At 62.2% G+C, this 19,455-nt stretch overlaps 1 protein-coding gene across 2 annotated transcripts in view; it reads right to left on the reverse strand.

The window, feature by feature from the left end:
• Positions 1–19,455, reverse strand: part of NAV1 (neuron navigator 1) — a 195,302-nt gene that overhangs the window by 136,442 nt on the left and 39,405 nt on the right. For both annotated transcript variants that reach the window (XM_069545079.1, XM_069545078.1), the window contains exon 2: positions 5,449–6,194. In XM_069545079.1, the coding sequence (XP_069401180.1) occupies positions 5,449–6,164 (716 nt within the window). In that variant the 5' untranslated portion in view covers positions 6,165–6,194. The remainder of the gene's footprint in view (positions 1–5,448; positions 6,195–19,455) is intronic.

The following is a 19,455-nucleotide window of genomic DNA, read 5'->3' on the forward strand; positions in this document are numbered from 1 at the left end:
CTGGCCTCCAGCGTCTCCCCTCGGAGCTTGGGCCTTCCCTTTTGCTGTGCCCCGCCCAGGGCTGGGACCCCCGATGGGCGTATACGCCCCCGGGGTGGGCAGCAGGCCTTTTTGGCAGAGTTAGGCCAGGAGCACCTGAGGGCAGGGGCCCGCCTGACGCCAGTCACCCTTCAGGGTCCCGGAGTCCCTGGACGTGAATCACCCTGGGGCAGAGGGACTCTGAGTAACCCTGGCCTGGGGGCCTGTGTCCTGCCAGGTCCCTGCCCCCAGGCTGCCCTGTGCACCCGCGGGAGGGCCACGCTCTGAAGTGGAGGCCGCTGACCCCTCCCGCGAGCTCAGGGGTGAGGAGGATGGAGCCGGCGGTGGGGAGGGCCTACTTGGGTCTCTGTGACCCCTGAGGGCAGGTCCTCCTGGGCCCATCCTGGAGGCAGGGAGGAAGGGCGGGTCTCCAAGCACCAGCTCCCGAGTGCACACAGGCCTCGGAGCACAACCCCCGGGTACAGTCCTCCCAGGAACAAAGGCTCCGGGAGCTTTTATTATAGGCAATTACCCGGGCTCTCCCAGCCGCCCGCCTCCCCGGCGATGTCTCCAGCTAAACGGGCCCTTTGGCAGCTTGAGGGGCTGGCGGGGCGTGTGAGCAGGAGGAGAAATCGATGGCTGGCCTGGGTCGTGGGGCGGAGGCTGCCTCCCCCTCCAGGCTTGACCTTTCCCAGCTCTGGGGTGGCCGGAGTGGGTCAGAGGCCAGAGGGACCTCCTCTCTCCCTGCCTCACTGGGTCCGGGGCCGAGGAGATGCCCTCCAGGCTCAGACCCGCCTGAGAGTCCAGGGCTGTGGGGGCCTTTGTTGATCGGCAAACTCCTGCAGGCCGCCCGGCCCTCGTGCGTCTGGGTCTGCAGGCCCCATGCTGGGGACAGGGCGGGCTCAGAGGAAGCGGGGGGCCCAGCTTGCTGCGGGCAGCGGGCGCGTGCTGCCGGCCGTGAGACGCCTACGGAACAACGAGCTTAAACCTGGCCTTTCTCGGAGGCAGCACAGCGTACTGGTGAGAAGGCAGCGGGACGTTACTAGGTGAGGGCTGAGTAACACCACACACATACACACACATCACACACACCACACACACACCACACACACACATACATATACATACACACACACCACACACACACACCACACACACACATACACACACACATACACACCACACACCACACATCACACACACACACACCACACACACCACACATCACACACACATCACATACACCACACACACACATGCATATACACACACCACACACACACATACATATATACACACACACCACACACACACATCACACACACCACACATCACACACACACACCACACATCACACACACCACACACACACACATACACACCACACACCACACACACACATACATATACACACACACACCACACATCACACACACCACACATCACATACACCACACATCACACACACATCACATACACCACACACACACATACATATACACACACACCACACATCACACATACCACACACACACATACATACACACCACACACCACACACACACACACCATATATCACACACACCACACATCACACACACATCACATACACCACACATCACACACACACACACATCACACACACACACATCACACACACACACATCACACACACACACCACACATCACACACACCACACACACACACATCACACATACCACACACACACATACATACACACCACATACACACAACATATCACATACACCACACACACAACACACACACCACACACACACATCACATACACCACACACACACCACACACACACACACCATACATCACACCCACCACACATCACACACACATCACATACACCACACACACACACACTATACACACCCCACATATCACATACACCACACACACACACACACCACACACACATACACACCACACACACACCACACACACACAATACATCACAGACACCACACATCACACACACACACAGCCACACATCACATACACCATACACACACACCCCACACACCCCACACATCACATACACCCCCCCCACACACACTACAGACACCCCACACATCACATACACCACACATACACACACACAGCACACATATACACACACCACACATCACACACACTACACACACACACCACACACATCACACACACCACACACACACATACACTCCCCCCTACACACACACCACACGCATCACACACACTGCACAGACATCACACACATCACACACACACACACATCACACACATCCCACACACACCACACATCACATACCACAGACCACACATCACAAACACCACACACACACCCCACACACATACACTCAACACACACAACAAACATCACACACCACACATCACATACACCACACCCCCCAGACACACATCCCACACACACACACCCCACACCCCCCACACCACACACCCCCCCCACACATACATATACCCCCCACGCACACACCACACACACACATACACCCCACATATACACCACACACACACACCACACACACACACAACCACCCATCACATACACCACACACACACACACACACACACCGCACACACCACACATACCACACAGACATCACACACCACACACACACCACACACCACACACCACACATCACAAACACCACACACACACACACCCCACACACATACACTCAACACACACAACAAACATCACTCACACACACCACACATACACCACACACACACACCACACATCACATACACCACAGCCCCCCCCCACACATACATATACCCCACACACACACCACACACATACCACACACATCACACACATATACCCCACACATACACCCCACACATACACCGCACACACACCACACACACACCGCACACATCACACACATACATACCCCCCCCACACACACCCCACACATATACCACACACACACATACACCCCACACATACACCACACACACACACACCCACACACACACCACACACACACACACACGTGCACACACCCCCGACACACCACACAGCTGGGCACTCCGACGGAGCGGGCAGGGCCAGGGCAGTGAATAGGAGTAACTGGCTGCCACTGTTCTTGTGAGCAAAGGGGAGAGGGGGGCGCACGGGGCAGGGCTCCCACCCCAGGCAGTGGGCGGCAGCCTCAGGGTTCTGACCTCAGGAGCGGCACCCTTTCAGCTCCTCCATCCCACACAGCCAGGCCCTGCATCCCCCAGTGATCCCAGCTGGAGTGGATGGCACCATCTGTGCAGGACATTGGTTGGAAGTGGAACCAGAGAAAAGAAAACCCACACCTGACCCTTGAGACACTATCGCACCCTCCTAAACCCTCACCCTGACCCTCAGCCCCGGGCCTGGGCTCTTTGTGGAGCAGAGAAGGGTGAGGGCAGAGACGAGGGAAGCAGACGGGCAGGACCAGAGCGTGCAGAGCAGACCGAGGCGTCTCTGCCGTGTCTGCTCTGCGTGTCTGGGGTGGCTGTCTGGGCCGTGGGGAACGGACATCTCCCAAGGAGGCAGGGGAAAACACCGCCGCTTCGTTCCCTGGAGGAGCAGGAGGGGCCTGGGGTCGGGGAAGCTGAGCCCGCTGAGACCCGGCAGGCTGGAGCTGTGCAGAGGCCGGCTGTGGAGCGCAGGGAGGTCTCCATAGAAACTGTGTCTCTGACCCCTGGGCACAGACATGTCCTCACAGCGTGGCCAGCACTGCTCGGGAGGGGCCTGCGGTTCCGCATAGCCCGTGGGGCGTCCTCGGTCCCAGGCTGCCTTTTGAACCATGACCCTCCTGTAACCCTTACGTGGGCCTGAAACCGTCGGTCTGAGAGGTACGACGTGAAGATCCCTGCTGAGGCGTCAGGCCGCTTTTCTGTCTAAAACACAACGGTGTCCTGAGCGGAGGAAAATGTCTGTTTAGTTCTGACGGAGATGTTCAGAGGAAAAAGAGCTGGCCTCTTTGGAAAATGTCAGATTCTACATCTGCCAGGAGGCCTGAAGGGTAGATAATGTAAAATCTGGAACCGTGGAGTCAGAGACACATTTCCCCAAAGATGGATCGGTGCAAAGGCAGTCTAGGAGGAGACACAGGCCCCAGAGTCGCAGGGAAGCGGCTCACGGGCGGGGAGAGGACCGGTCCCAGGACAGGCCCTGACCGCCTTGGGAGTGAGTCCAGAAGCTCATGGGGGCGGGGGGCATGTGGGCTGCGCCGGGGTGCCCCCAGGGGCGGGGTCCCCGCAGCCGGTGTGGGGGGGGTGTAATCTGAGCCTCTTTGGTCACGGGAAGGTTCTTGCTAGCCTGTAGACACTGATGTGGACTTAGCACTGTGGAGCTGCGCTGAGTGCACCTCACTCGGCACACACACGGCAGCCCCGCACACCCCTCAGAGCAGCCCTCGCTCCTGCGGCCGCCCTCCCCCAGGGCAGACTGCGTCCTCGCCGGCACACCCTTCAGGGCTGCCCTGGGCCCCTCACCGCCCCGGCAGGCTTCCTCTCGGTGCGCTGTCCCTGCAGCGATGCCCTTTCGGGCTGTGGAGTCCGTAACTGAGTGCAACGCCCTGCAGAAGGCTGGGCGTGAGGAGAGGGGCGTGCCCCTGTCCCGGCCCATGTCTGTTACGTGGAGCGGGGGCGCCCAGGGCTCCCGGCCCATGTCTGTTACGTGGAGCGGGGGCGCCCAGGGCTTTTCGGGGTCAAGCCACACTCCTGGCTTCACGTGAATGTGCGCTCTCCCCCACCCCAGCCACTCCCACCCGGGGGCCCAGCATCCAGGGAGCTTCTCGACCCAAACTGGGGGAGCTTGTCCTGGAATCAGCCCAGAAGAAAACCCCAGGAAGTCCACTTAGTCAAGGAAAGCAATTCCTTTGCATTCAAGCATCTCGAGACTGTGCCACGCTTGGTGATCAGAGTGCTGCTTATTTAAAGGGGCCGTTTCAGACACGAGGCACACGTCTGTGTTCAGATGACAGAAGCAGGTCTCTGAGCTCCACTCGTCTGAAGAGCCGGCAGCGCGGCTCGCTAGCTGTGCCGGGGTGAAGGGTGGCCCGGCCCCCACTGAAGGGCAGAAGCTGGTCCCCCCGGGGATGCACACGGGCAGCTTGGGAAGCGCGGAGAGCGGACAGCATGGGGGCTCCTGGGGGTCCATGCGGATTTCACGACCGTGGAGGGAAGGCCTCGCTCAGCGGCAGCTGGCCCGGGTGAGTCGGGTCAGGCCGTAGCTGGCTGCGTGAGCTGCGCAGCGCCCTGACGCCTGTCCCTGAAGTGAGCATGCTGGGGCACCCCTCCGGGCCTGTGTCTCGCGCCCCCACGTGCCCCCACCTGCCGTTCTCTCCACCAGCCCCTCCCTCCGTGGGCCCCCGAGTCCGGCTCTGTCACCCCACTGCCCCCTGCAGCTTACCTGTACCGGAAAGGGGCCACGGTGGCTGTGGCGGGCTGGCCGTGCGGGTGAGCCGAGCCGAAGCTGACGGCGCCTGGGGCCGGGCGTGGGCTCCGCACAGGGCTGCCTGACAGGGAGGGAGGCCCCGACGCCATCCGCGGTTCAGGCTCCAGAGGCCTGGGCACCCCGGGACTTGTGCCGGGAGCGTCTCCCTGATCTTTCCCTGAGTGGTTGGAGGGCTTTCGAGCTTCAGGAGTCCCCAGTATCTGAGTGTCTCCACGGGAGCTGGCACGGGAGGGGCTCCTGCCGCGGGCTTGGCGGGTCACGGTCCCCTCCTGGGCCCCCCTCTTCTGCCCCGGGGTGCCCCGTGTCTCTCCAGCTCTTCTCGACCCAGCCCGGCTGGCCAGGGCCTCCTTGGGGGCCGCACGGGGGCTGCTCCAGGGGGAGATGGCGGGAGCCCCCGCCCCCTCAGACAGCTCCCTCGGCGCCCCTGTGGCCTTGGGGGAGCCTTTCCCCCAGGGGGCCTTAGGGGACGAGCCCCTGGAAGGGCCACCGGCCTTGCCCAGTCTCGGGGAGACTGCCCGCGGGGGGCTCAGGGCCAGGCTGGCCTGGCGCGGCCGCAGCTGGGGTGATGCCGCCGGGGTCTGGGTCCTGCTCTGCGAGGCAGTGCGGGGCACGGGGATGGCAGAGGCGTGCTGGGGGCGGCCCACGGCGCTCAGGCTGGCTGTCCCGTCCATGGCCGGTGGGCCTGAGGCAGGGCTACTGAGCTGTGGAGAGAGGACGGGAGACTGTGAGGCCCTGTCCTGGGGGTACCGGCACCCTTCGGTCGCGTCCTGGCTACCCACCCGGCTCAGGGAGGACCCTCTGCCTCTTGCAAACTCAGGAGAAGGTGCCGGGCACTGAGATGTACTGTGGGACCAGGTGGTTCACGCTCGTCCCGGCGCCTGTGCACAGATGGGGCACCCCCCCCGCCCCGCGCTCAGTCTCAGGAGAAGGTGCCGTGCACTGAGATGTACGGTGGGACCGGGCAGTTGACGCTCGTCCTGGCGTCTGTGCACAGATGGGGCAGCCCCCCCCGCCCCCCCTCCCCCCGTTCAGTTTCTTCTCGCACCAAATCCAGAATGCTCTGCCCCGGGAACCAGCTCCCTGCCCCCGGCTGGCTCCTGCTGTGGCCTCTCTGCCTGACACCCACCTTCCCTTGGACACGGCTGTGGGGCGTTAGCTCTAGACCTCACTGGCCCGCTGGCAGGCAGCTCCCCGCGGTCACAGCCCGCCTGCACCTGTCCTGGCCAGGCTCCTGCCGCCCGGCTTGCACCTGCCCGGCATCACTGCACTTCTCCAGGCTCCTTCCTGCTGTGCCCACCACGTGTCCCTGGAGACATGGGCACCCAGCCCACAGCCTTCCTCTCTAGCCCCTTCCCTACCCACCTCCTGCCCCTCCGCCCCCTCCTCTGGCCTCAGAGAAGAGGGTCCCACCCTGAGATAAAGGCAGAGCCCTCCAGGCAGCCCCTGCCACCAGCACCTGTCCTCTCCTGGACCCCGATCTGTGAGTCACCCCCTCTCTCCCATATCCTCCCGAGCACGCTAATGAATGAATGAATAGATCAATTAATCACTTTCATTTCAGAGGAAATTTGAAGTCGGCTACAAAGACACACAGTCAGCTTGAGGAAAGGCTCGGTGCAGAAAATGAACCACATGACAATCAGCAGAACACAGGCATGGGCGCTCCCATAACCCTGCCGCGGGAGAAGACTTGACAGCGTCGCGTTGAAGGCAGGGACCATGAAGGAAGACGCCAAGAGGTCGGCGCGCGCAGAACTAAAGTCCCTGGGGGTCAGGAAAGTGCTTCCCCAGGTTCAGGCCACCAGTAAGCCGCAAGCACACCTGCCACAGCGGTGAGGGACCAGGAGTCCACACCGCCACTCCAGGGGGCTCTACCAAGTGGACCAAGAGCAAACACCCCCTAGAAGCAGTGGCCACAGCATCGAACAAGTTCACAAAGTGATATGGTTAGCCAGAACGCAGCAAAAACAAAGGGCTTCACTGAGAATCGAAGAGGCGCAAATTAAATCAGTCAACATCGGCTGCTATCAGGTTTTCTATCTCCTGGAAAATTGCGACTTCTGGTCGTGGTATGAGGGCAGGCCCTGGCACATGGCCACGGGAACGGCCCCAGACGCAGAAATGTGCCCTGGGGATGATCCCAGACGTGGCCTGAGCTGCTGAACTTGGCCTCGGGCACAGGGTTGAGCCGCACCGTGACCAGCAGAGGCAATGGGCTGACCACCCCTGAGCAGGGCCCCGGACCGCTGAGCACTGCAGCCACAGCTCAGACCTCAGCGTCTGAGGCTCAGTCCCGCACAGGCAGGCCCAGCATCACTTGTCTTGTGCCAAGACAGCGGGGGGACAGCAAGGCCTGGCGCCCCCACTCACACCCCACGTGCTCCTCCTTGAGGGACCTGAGACTGGGCAGGGGCTTCCCAGGGCTGAGGACAGGCCTGTGATAACGGTTTACTAAACAGTTCCCTTTCCTGGCTAGCCTCTAAACTCCGTCCGCCTGTCAGGACAGAGGTGACCGGAGGCCCGAGCTGTGGGCAGGCAGCAGGCTGCGGGACAGGATCTCGGGCCACCCCACCCCCCTTGGCCTCCATACCTGGCTTTGGGCTCCAGCAAACCAGACAGGACAGTCAACTGAGTCTGGCCCCAGTGGAGAAGGCCGTGCCCCACTCAGAGGACATATGGTCCCCACTGGGGGGCTGTTTCCCTGGCCTCTGAGAGAGGCCCCCGCGCACAGGCGCCCCGAGCCGCAGCTTGAGGATGCCTGTGTGTTGGGGGTGGCGCATCCCACTGACCCGATCCCTATAGACGGCTCTACTGCCAGGACCCTTGGCTCTTTTCCAACCAATCGGCCAAAATAAATGACTTCGTGCCAGTGAAAATCCATGACTTAAAACTGCCCCATGAATCTGGGGGGCAGGGGTGCTGACCCAGTGAGGGCCCACGGACAGCCCCACTCAGCACTCAGAGCCCCTCGCCAAGACCCCCTGGGGAGGCTCCCAGCAGTGGCAGCCCCCCCGCCAATAGCGCCGGGAGCCTGAGTCACGAGGCCCTGGGAGGTGCCCACAACAGCCCTGCGGCACCCCAGCCCTGCTCCCTCCCGTGCCACGCCCTCCTGGTTGGCCACTGGGCCTGGCTTCCAGATGGCTCGCGCAGCAGATGTGAGGGGAACCTGGGGGAGGCCTGCCCGAGGCCCCCGGGAGCTGGAGCCGCACAGTCCCACACCCACCCCAGCCACCCTCCCCTCCCGCCCTGCTCTCAGCCCCAGGCCCGGGCTGCCCATCCAGCCCGGTGGGCGCAGGCGACATCACCCAACACCTCCCCTCCCGCCCTGCTCTCAGCCCCAGGCCCGGGCTGCCCATCCAGCCCGGTGGGCGCAGGCGACATCGCCCAACACGCCCACTTACGGTTTCCAGGCTGCGAGTCCAGGGCCGCCGGGCTGGGGCAGGCGGGGTCTGCGGGACTCTGGGCCTCTCTGAAAGCCCACCACTGGAGACCCTGCCCCCGCAGTGTGGGCTGGCACCTGGTCTGAACAACAGCGACACTGAGGCCTTTGGAGGGGCGGGATGCAAGCCCACCAGGGAGACCCCCTGCGAGGTGCCGTCAGGCCTCCTGCCAAGGCGCGAGGCCCTGGGCCGGCTACCCAAGCAGAGACCTCGAGGGGAGGGTGGAGGCAGCTGTGGGGTGCTGGTGGCAGCCCAGGACCAGCCCGTCCCTGGGCTCCACTGCTGTTCACGCACGGGCCTCTGCGGCGCCACCTGGGGGGTGGGGTGACGTCGGGGGTGGGGAGTCGGGCTCCGTGCCGCTGTCCTCCTTCGCAGTGGGGGCGGGGGGCACCGGCCACCCTGTGCAGAGCACGTCCAGGCCCCCTCTGGGCCACGCTGACCGCGCTCCGGTCACTCCTGCTGATGACGCAGCAGCAGCACATCCGTGCGGGAGTCGCGCACAGACGAAGGGCCAGGGCTGCAGAGAGGCTCCCCGCCCCCCGTGGAGCCCCCACCCCGTGTCACCGGGCGGCCCCAGAGCCGTGAGGTTCCGGAGCTCGGCACCCCCGGGCCCCCCAGGCCCAGCAGGCTGGCCAGTGAGCCTGCAGGAGACCCACGTTGGTGGGAGCGGGGGACCCCCCTTCCTGTCTCACTACCTGGGGGCAGACCCTGGAGCAGCCGCCACTGCCCTGCCCAGGCCCAGGCCCCTGCCACTGTCCATCCTCCTGGCACAGGGGCTCCGGGCAGGGTCCCCCCAAGACAGCTAGCTCAGGGGCTGGACCAGGGCTGCCCAACCGGCAGAGCAGAGGCTCCCAGGCCAGCTGAGGGCGTGGACAGAGAGCAGACGGATGCGCTTTCGCGCTCTCAGATCAGAAACCCACGGCCATACAGGTCACAGGTCACTCACCCCGGGCAACAGCCTGAACTTCTAATAACCGTTTTGGAGTGTTGTTCAGGAACTGTGTGGCTTTGAGAAAGTCACTTAAACTCTCCAAACTTTGGTTGTTTCATGTGAAAAATGGCGAGGGGGGCGGTGAGGTGTGGGGACCGACGTCACTGAGCTGCTATAAGAACGGAATGAGAGTGCGTGTCTTCGCAGTCTGGCTGTTCTCATGGCATTTCATAGACGGAGGTGGGGTGGTGGGGTGGGTGGGGCTCAAAGCACCGAACTTTATTCCTCACGTTCTGGAGGCTGGACGTTCAAGGTCAAGGAGCCAGCAGATTCGGCATCTGTGGGGGCCCGTTCCCAGTTCATGGACGGCGTCTTCTCACTACGTGTGGAGGGTGGGGTGAGAGGGCTCTCGGGGGTCTCTTTCCAGGGACACTGATCCCATTCATGACCCAACCACGTACCAAGGACTCCAGCTCTTCCCACCATCACTTGAGGCCAGGATTTCAACATAAGAACTTGGGGACATAAGCACTCAGTCCAAAGCAGAGGGAAGAACCCTTCATGGTAGCCCGAGGGGAGTGCTTTTAAAAGGTTAGTTCTTACAACGAAAGTAACATGCTCAACAGAAAAGACTTGGAAAAACCCACAAAAATACAAAGAAGAAAACGTCTGTCCCCTTGCCGTTCGGTCGCTCAGTCCTATCCACTCTTTATAACCCGCGGCCTGCAGCAGGCCAGCCTCCCCTGCCCTTTACGCCTCTATACGCCTTACTAGCTGACACTGGCCTTCTTAGGTCTTGATTTCTTCCAGGCTTCTTACGATTCATGCTTATACCCAGAGACATCGTAAAATTGTGATGATACTATACGTACCTTTTACATCTTTTCACTTACTATGTAGTAAGCATTGTTACTTTCCTTTTAAAAACCTTCAGACGTTTTCAGAAACATTGTTGTGAATCACTGATAAGCTTCTGTGACTGCATTAGACAAAGCTAGCTCATCTCCCCACTGTCAGTAACCATCTGGAGGTTTCCGGTTTCCTATCATTTTGGGTAAGACTGTGACGAACACCCAGGCCAGCTCGGCTGGGGCCTCGGACAACGGCTTCCGGCTGCACTTCTGGAAAGGGGATTGCCAGGTCCAAGGTGGGGGCCATAGGAGAGCTCAGTTACACACCGCAGACGCTGTTCGGAAAGCAGCCCATCTTCCCAGTCTGACTCTCAGCGCCCTTCCCCCAGCTCCTGGTGCAGCTGTCGGGGGCTTGGGGGTGGGGGTGGGGGGGGGTGCAGCCTCTGTAGGGGGCCCGGAGCTTCAACCACGTTCAGGTAGTCAGGCCAAGCAGGGGGGCAGAGCTGGAGGCAAAAACGTGGGGGCAGACCCTGCGGGCAGTCTGTTCTGCCTGCCCCACGAACACTGCTGGGCCTCGGGGGTTTGGGTCTGAGGCTGGGAGGGGCCTTCTTCCCTTGGGGAGCACCAGCGACTGGGCCGTCTGGTCTGCTGGTGGGGGGGGGGTAGAGTGCTGAGGGCGGCCCGCTGGCGGCCTGACAGGCGGGACAGGCCTGCTCTCCCCAGGGTCTGGTCCGCTGCTCCTTGGGGCCCTGTCTGGCCCAGGCCCCCCGTTCCTTTTCAGTCCCTCCCCTCTCTGAGACTGCCCTCCAACTTCTCATCCAGGTGGTTTTCGAGCCGAGCCCCATGGTAACCACCTGTCAGGCCCTTGGACGGGCGGGTGGGAAGCCGGGGACCCAGGCCTCCTCACTTTCTCCCCACACCGCTCCCTCCCTCGAGCAGCGATTGAAACATCCTCCATCATCTGCTGCCTTTTGCGATGATGGCCACAGAAAGGCGCTCACGGGCCCCGCCCCACTCCACGCAGACGAATGCCCGCGACTCTCCTCCTGGGACCTTGAGGGAACACCCTGAGGAGACCCTCCAGCCGCACACGCAGACATCAGCCTCGTGACTTGTTGTCTCCTAGGTTCTGGGCCAGGTTATTTGTGACCTCTCTGGGGACCCTGAGAGCAAGCAAGTGACCGCTGCGTGGATGTCCCAGGACACAAGGTCTCACCACCTCCTCCAACCACCACCTAACTTCTTGTTCTCTCTCTTTCGGCAATACTTGTTGTCATGGAGATTCTAACGCAATGTAGGAAGCTTGTTACTTGGCAACGAGATGCTGGAGGTACAGGATTGGCTGCTGAGGTCTGAAGGAGCAGCAAGGATGCTGAGGGAAGGTGGGGGAGTTGAGAAAGACCCTGGGGGAGCAGCAGGCACAGCGAGGGGAGCAGACGAAGGACCAGGTGACGAGGAAGAGCGAGCATGGAACACCCCGGGGCTGGGCCAGCTGTGTGCTTGCCCTGATGCCCTCAGTGAAAGCAAGACAAAACCAGCACACAGTGATGTGCTTTCACAGCTGTATTCACCCTGCGGCAGCATGGATGGGGATTTCAACACAGAGAAGGTCCTAAGTATCAGAGCGGGGGGAATGCTGCAGGAAGGCTCTGTGGAGCAGCGGAAAGGGCAGGGCTTGTGGTCGAAAACTTGGATGTGAAGCTCAACCCCACCCATTCCTCTGCGTGTGACGCCATCAAAAGACTGAAACCTCTGAGCTTCAGTTTCCTCATCTGTGAAACGGGAACAGCAGCCTGACCTCCAGGGCCGGCTTGATGAGTGCTGACCGGCGGAGCAGGCACGTGGGCAGTGGTCTCTCAGGGGCTTCTGCAGGGACCTTTTATGACCAGCTGCTCCTCATTACCTTAATCACTAGCATCATGACCAGAACTGAAAGCGTGTGACGTGGAGAGGAGACAGCCTAGCTCACTCCCATCCAGACTCAGGGGCCTACTGTCTGAGCCAGCCTCTCTAGGGGCCAGCTGTCCACGCCTGAAACAGTCTGTCCCTCGGGGCGCCAGCAGCAGGAACAGATCCCAGTGGGTTCATGAGACGCCGTGCCCATCCTGAGTGCCCAGTGGGTGCCCCAGAGGGCAGCACTCTCTCCAAGTAGGATTTTTTTTTTATCCACAATGCATTTCTCTGCTTCACTCCCTTGGCCCGGGAGGGGTCGGGGACCATGACCGCCGGGGCTTCAGTCAGTCTGCCGAGGACAGGGAGCTGGGGGCCTGGGAGCCCGACAAGAGGGAAGGAAGAAGCAGGCTTGGGGACTCACTTCTGCAGATGCGCTGGGAGGGGTGGGCCTCTCGCGAGGTGAGAGAAATGAGGCTCCAGAGCCAGACTTGAGGTCCAGACCCCGGGAGCTGGGGGGTGGTCATCTCAGGACAAACCGGCTTCAGAGGCCGTGCTGAGCACGGGCTCTCTGCTCCCTCACCAGGAAGGAGGGGTTGACTCCGAAGCCTGCTAAGCTTTACTATTCTTGAATTTCCTGACTCATCTCTGTCCATTTTTTTGATCCCTCCCCCATCGTTTATAAAACAAAGCTCATATTTTGAAGTAGTTTCAGATTCACCAGGAAGCTGCAGAGACAGGACGAAGTCTCCGTGCCCCTGGCCCAGCTGCCCTTGTGCTGAAGTCTCGTATAACCAGGCACCTTTGTGAAAGGGAAGAACTTGACATTGGATCGTTACTGCTCGGTGAACGGCAGCTCTTCTCAGAGGTCGCCAGTCCTTCCACCCGGGTCTTTTTCTGTGTGCCAGGTGCCCTACTGCACTTAGCTTCGCTTAGCTTTTAAAATTTAAGTTTTCTTTTGCAAACTCCAGTCTGTCTGCACCGTGCTCCAGGGGACCGGGAGAAGGCATCTGGGCTGCTGCCACCCGACTCTGAGCGAGTCACGGGCCGCAGCAAGAGCAAGGGACACGCAGTGTTTCCAACGGCCAGGGCAGGGAAGCCTGGGGGTCCACCGGCAGAGGGCTGGATAAAGGAGACGTGGGACGCACGCAATGCACTACTGCTCAGCCACAGAAAGGAGTGAAAGGGTGCCATCTGCAGAGGCGCGAATGGATGCAGAGACCGTCATGTAGAGTGAGGTAAGTCAGAAGGAGAGAAATATCTTAGATTAATGCATATACGTGGGATCTAGAAAAATGGAACAGATGAGCCTACATGCAAAGCGGAGATGGAGACAGACGCAGACAGCAGACGCGCAGGCGCCAAGCGGGGAGAGGGGGTGGGCTGGGCGAGTCGGGCGCCTGGGATTCACACACACACACACATCTATTATTGACGCCACGCGTAAGATACATATGCTTCCCAGCGGCACAGCGGCAAAGAATCCGCCTGCCGATGCAGGAGACGCAGACGTGGGTTCGATCCCTGGGTCGGGAAGATCCCCTGGGGAAGGAAATGGCAACCCGCTCCAGCATTCTTGCTGGGAGAATTCCAGGCACAGAGGAGCCTGAAGGGCTGCAGTCCACAGGGTCACAGGAAGTCGGACCCGACTGAGCACACAGGCAGAAGCAGAAAACGGGGAGCCACGGACCCCTGCTGCGAGCATGGGCTCTGCTCAGCGCTCTGTGCTGACAGAGAGGGGTCTGCACAGCCCGAGGCAGTGCAGCACCGCCACGCAGCTAAAGTCCAGTGATAATACAGAAAGGAGCAAGCGGCGGCCTCTCCCCCAGAGCCTTCCTCTGTGGGATCAGAGGTCATTCCGCGTCGCTAAGGCTTTTAGAGGTGACCGTGGGGCCTCAGTCCCCAAGAGCTACGGGATGAGGGGACCACAGTCACAGATGACCAGATGCTCTCCCCCCAGGGCACACGGCCTGGCAGGAGCCGCCCCCTTGGTCTGGAGCCCAGGGTTGGCCTGAAGCAGAACTCAGCCTGTCTCTGAGCACAGAAGGTTTGGTGATGAGCGGAACCAAGAGGGAGCAGAGCGGGGCCTGTGCGACGCAGACCGTTTCCACAGTGTTGCGATTTCCCGCAGGGTCTTCCTGGAGCTGCTGTGGTGCTGAAAACGCACTGAACCTCTCTCCTTGTTTATGACACACGCCCCTCCTCCCTCTGTCCCTCAGCCTCGTCTCCTTCTGAGCAGTCACAGGAGTGGCCCTGAGCAGGGGTGAGAGCCAGGGAGCCTGCCCGAGGCCCCGGCTCGCGGGAGGGTGCCGCGTTCTGACAGACGCGGGCTCGGGGAGAGGAGCGCCAGCAGCTCGCTTTGTGCCGTGCCCCTTGTCCCAGCGTGCAGGTCGAGGGGGGCTGGCTCACGGACTCTGCATACACACCCTCTGCTCCCTGTTCCCACTGAACCCGGCCTCGGGAGAGGAGCCCCCTTCCGGCCAGAGGGACTGGGCTGGACGTGACGGTGAGGGGACGTTCAGGGGACCCTGCGTGAGGGACCTCGTTTTCCCGAAGCCCCCGCAGGGAGCCCGCTCCTGGAGGCCCCGGGCAGGCGGGAGGCTGCCAGTCGGTGCGGAGATCCCCGCGTTCTCCTCGTGGTCGAGGGGCCACCAAGGCCCAGATGCTAGGAGCAGGTGCAGACCGTCCTCTCGGGGCAGAGCCTGCCCGCTGCTGATGCCCCACGTGACGAGGGCCACCATTCGGGAGGCCACGGGCATGACCACCTCCAGGGGCTCTGCCAGGCCCAGGATGAGCCCCAGAAAGACACCACACCTCCCGCCTCCCCGTTGCCGATCCGGGGGAGCGCACGGAACCGGCCTCCTGACGGCAGGCGCCTGCCCTCACCTGCGGCCTTTGCTTCCGCCCCCCGAAACTTGGCGAACTTGGGGTTTGGGTCTCGGATGAGAGAGCTGCAGTCAGACCCGCGATTCCAGGCCAAGGCCATCCAGTCAGCCCCACGGTCCCTGCAGCTCTTCCTGGCCCCGCACCCCGCGCCAGGGTCCCAGTTCCGGCCACTTGTTATCAGAAGGATGGAGGCCTGGTCCCCTGCCCCACTGCTGCCCACTCAGCATGTCCTCACTGAGGGCAGAGGGCCCGGCTGAACCCGGTCTGACAGCGACCCCTCCGTGCAATTAAACCAAGCCCCCAGGGCCCACGAGAGCCCCTGACTCACTGCCCCTGCCTGCCGGCCGCACCTCCAGCCTGTCCCCGCCGCACGGCGTCCTGTCTTCTTCCAGCTGGCCTCTCCACTCTCCTGTTCGGCCCGGGTGTCGAACCATCCAGGAGCCCCCGGGGGCCCCAGCAGTGCCCCACAGCTGGCTCTCAGTGCCCGTGGCTCCTGGAGAAGGCAGCCCCATCCCGCTCTGCGCCCGTGTCCAGTGCTGGTGGAACAGAGATGCCCGGGGCCCTGTGGGCTAGGCCCTGCTCCTTGTCCAGCCCAGGCGGCAGGGGTCTCCTGGCCCCAGGGAGCCAGGTCAGGGGAGACACCGCCCCTCCCCGGGCAGGGGGTGCCGTGGGAGGGAGGAGACGAGAGGCAGCTGTGGAGGGCGCAGGCCAGGAAGCGTCCCCACAGCGCTGGGAGCAGGTGGGGAGCAGACACAGCTTCCCAAGCTGCAGGGAGGGGAAAGCCCTGCGGGAAGGGGTCTCAGCATTGTCCCCTTGGGCTCGAAACTGGAGGCCCCTGGGGCACACTGGTGGTTGTGAGAGGTGGTGGTTGTGCCCCTGGGGCACATTGTGAGAGGCTGTGATCTGCATGGAGGCTCACCCGGAAGCTCCAGGCTAAGGACTAGGGGTGTGTGTGTGGGGGGAAGGTGGGCCATGGGGCCAACCCCGGGGGTCTGGGCAGCAGGCGGGCTGTGGGGGTCCGCACTGCCCCCTCATCACCCCTTCCTCACCCTTCCTCTCATCACAGGCCCCTTCCCCAGGGGGAACTGCCTTCAATCTCACCTGCAGCCTCGGAATGATGAAAAAGGACCCTCACCACCAGCCCGGCACGGGGGGGTGTGGGCCGCTGGACTAGGCTCACCATTCAGGGGGTGTGGACCGCTGGACTAGGCTCACATTCAGGGGGTGCGGACCGCTGGACTAGGCTCACCATTCAGGGGGTGCGGGCCGCTGGACTAGGCTCACCATTCGGAGGAGGAAGAGCAAGGCCCCCGCCCCCAGCTCCCAGCACAGCACCTGCATGAGCCCAGCTCGGCTTCACACAACCCGGGAGGCAGACACCATCACCCTCCCTTCACAGCAGAAGCAACCTGGGTCCCCAACTGTGTAGCGGGCCCAGGGCCACTCCCTGGCTGGTTTCACGGTGAGACTGGGGGCGCGGGGGCCACCCTCTCTCGGGGCCTCCCTGGGGGAGGCAGAGCAGAGACCTTGCCCTTTGCCGCGCTTAGACTGTACACACGGCGCTCCCTCCACGACCCGGGCCGTCTCCTGGAGAAGGAGCAGAGACCTGTCATCCCAGGCCTGACCCCCTATGCTTGCCTCAACCCCGGGGGCAGGGGCAGGGCAGGGGCCCCGGGGAGAGCCCAACTCCCCTGAGGCCCCTGCGGGCCAGGCCCCACTGCTTTCAGCAGGCTCCGTGCTGGACAGCTCCCAGGCCACTGCCCAGGCAGCGCTGCGTCCTGCTGGGATGGGGGCCCCTGTGTGGCTGCCTCGCCCACTACTGCCCCATCCTCCCACCTCTCCTGCCACCGGGGTGTCACAGACACGATCCAGTTCCCAGCCTCCCACCCAGTCCCTTCCCCGTGGGAACCCAGAGCCTCAGCCATCCTCCGAGGGCAGGTGGGCCATCCTCAGTGAGTCTGACCACAGACGTCTCCACAGCCGGCTCGCGGGCCCCCTCCCACCACCTGCCAGACTCTGTGCAGCCTGAGTGTGCTCACGTCCCTCCGTTCCAGCAGCCGCCTCCTTCCCCTTCTCCTGGTCATCCTGAGAGCCCCAACCTTACAAACAGGGCCCCTGAGGCACAGGGCAGACCTGCAGACATGACGCCTCCTCACAGCACGAGGCCGGGGCGGCCACCGCCGGGAAGGGCCGTTAGAGCCACTGCTGGGGCCGGGAGGCGTGGGCCTGTCGCACAGGCAGACCAGGCTCCCGGGCGCTCAGCTGCGGCTTCTCCGGTGCCTTGCACTTGCGCTCTTCCCCCACCCGCTCTGGGGGCGGTTCCCCACACTGACCCCCGGGGCCAAGAGTTAGCCTGAACACCTTCTCATAGTTCCTGTCCATCCCGTGCGCCTCCATCGGCCCTGATGGGCGGGAGCAGAGGCAGGAGGGGCAGGGCTGGAGGGGGGGCGCCTGTGCGCCCCTGGGAGCCCCAGTCTGATGAGGGAGGAGACCCCGTGCCAGGCTCAGAGACCCCGCCCCCTACTTCGGCTGCAGCCCCTACTCAGCCCCAGAGACCCAAATTTCCACTTTCCGAGGGACGGTTTGGGTTTGGAGATGGATTCACTGAGGTGTCTGTGCACTGAGAACCCTGGTGATTGGAAGGGGGTGGCTGAGGGCCGTGGCCCCAAGCTGAGAAGGGACACCTCCAGGAGTGACAGGTCACCAGCAGGACCCAGTCACCCCGGGATGCGCCCTGGGGCTGCAGGTGTGGCTCTGATGGAGGAAGTGCCCTGAGGCCACGGCCCCGTCTGCAGTCTGGGCCACAAGGCCTGGCTCAAACCCACCTCACATCTTTGGGACACAACCACCCGCCTCGTCCTGCCGCTCTTCCTGACTCAGCCCTCAGAGCAGGAGCGTGACACCGCCTCCTCCAGGAAGGCCTCCCGTCATTCAGTTCCTGACGCCCACTCACTCACTGTTGACCCCTCAGTGCCACTAAAGGGACAAGCGAACGAGATGTGGTCTGCAGAGCCCGGTGGTCAGCGCGCCTGCTGTGTGCTCCAGGGAAGCCCTTACCCACTGTCTCACCGATTTCATCAGCAGCCAAGGGACTGAGCCAGAAGCTCTGCAGACCCACTCCAGGCCTGGTGATGGCTGCAGGGCGGGCAGCACCCTCACCTCAGGCCTCCTCTGCCCCTCGGGGCGGGAGCTCAGTGCATCCAAGGCGTCTCCACCGTGCCCGCCTACAGCTTGCCCCAGACCTAAGCAGACCGTGTCCCTCGGGAAGGGGACCAGCAGGGGCTACAGCCAGGAGCTCAGGGACGGTGCGGTCACCGCAAACTCCCTACCTCCTGACTCAGCTGTCTCACTGCCCAGACTCCCCTGGGGGCTGGGGTGGGTGCTGAGAGTGACGAGCAGGAAGGGGATTCTCGACCAGAGGGGTGCGGGGAGACCTGGTCGGGCTGTGGGTCTCTTGCCCAGAGGCCTGCCCCGCGGGGCTGAGCTGTGGAGACCTGCATGTACCTACACACACCCGCACACACATCCACATGCGGCCACACACGCATGCACACACATGCACACGCAGACGCACACGTGTGCACACACAAGCACACACCCATACACACATCCACACGCAGCCGCACATGCATGCACACACATCCACACGCACGCACGTGTGCACACAAGCACACACCCATACACACATCCACACACAGCTGCACATTTGGAAAACTCAGCAGTGGCCACAGGACTGGAAAAGGTCACTTTTCATTCCAATCCCGAAGAAAGGCAATGCCAAAGAATGCTCATACTACCGCAGAATTGCACTCATCTCACATGCTAGTAAAGTAATGCTCAAAATTCTCCAAGCCAGGCTTCAGCAATAAGTGAACGGTGAACTTCCTGATGTTCAAACTGGTTTTAGAAAAGGCAGAGGAACCAGACATCAAATTGCCAACATCCACTGGATCATCGAAACAGC

The sequence above is a fragment of the Ovis canadensis genome, chromosome 12, assembly GCF_042477335.2.
Source record: "Ovis canadensis isolate MfBH-ARS-UI-01 breed Bighorn chromosome 12, ARS-UI_OviCan_v2, whole genome shotgun sequence".
NCBI classification, from domain to species: Eukaryota; Metazoa; Chordata; class Mammalia; order Artiodactyla; family Bovidae; genus Ovis; species Ovis canadensis.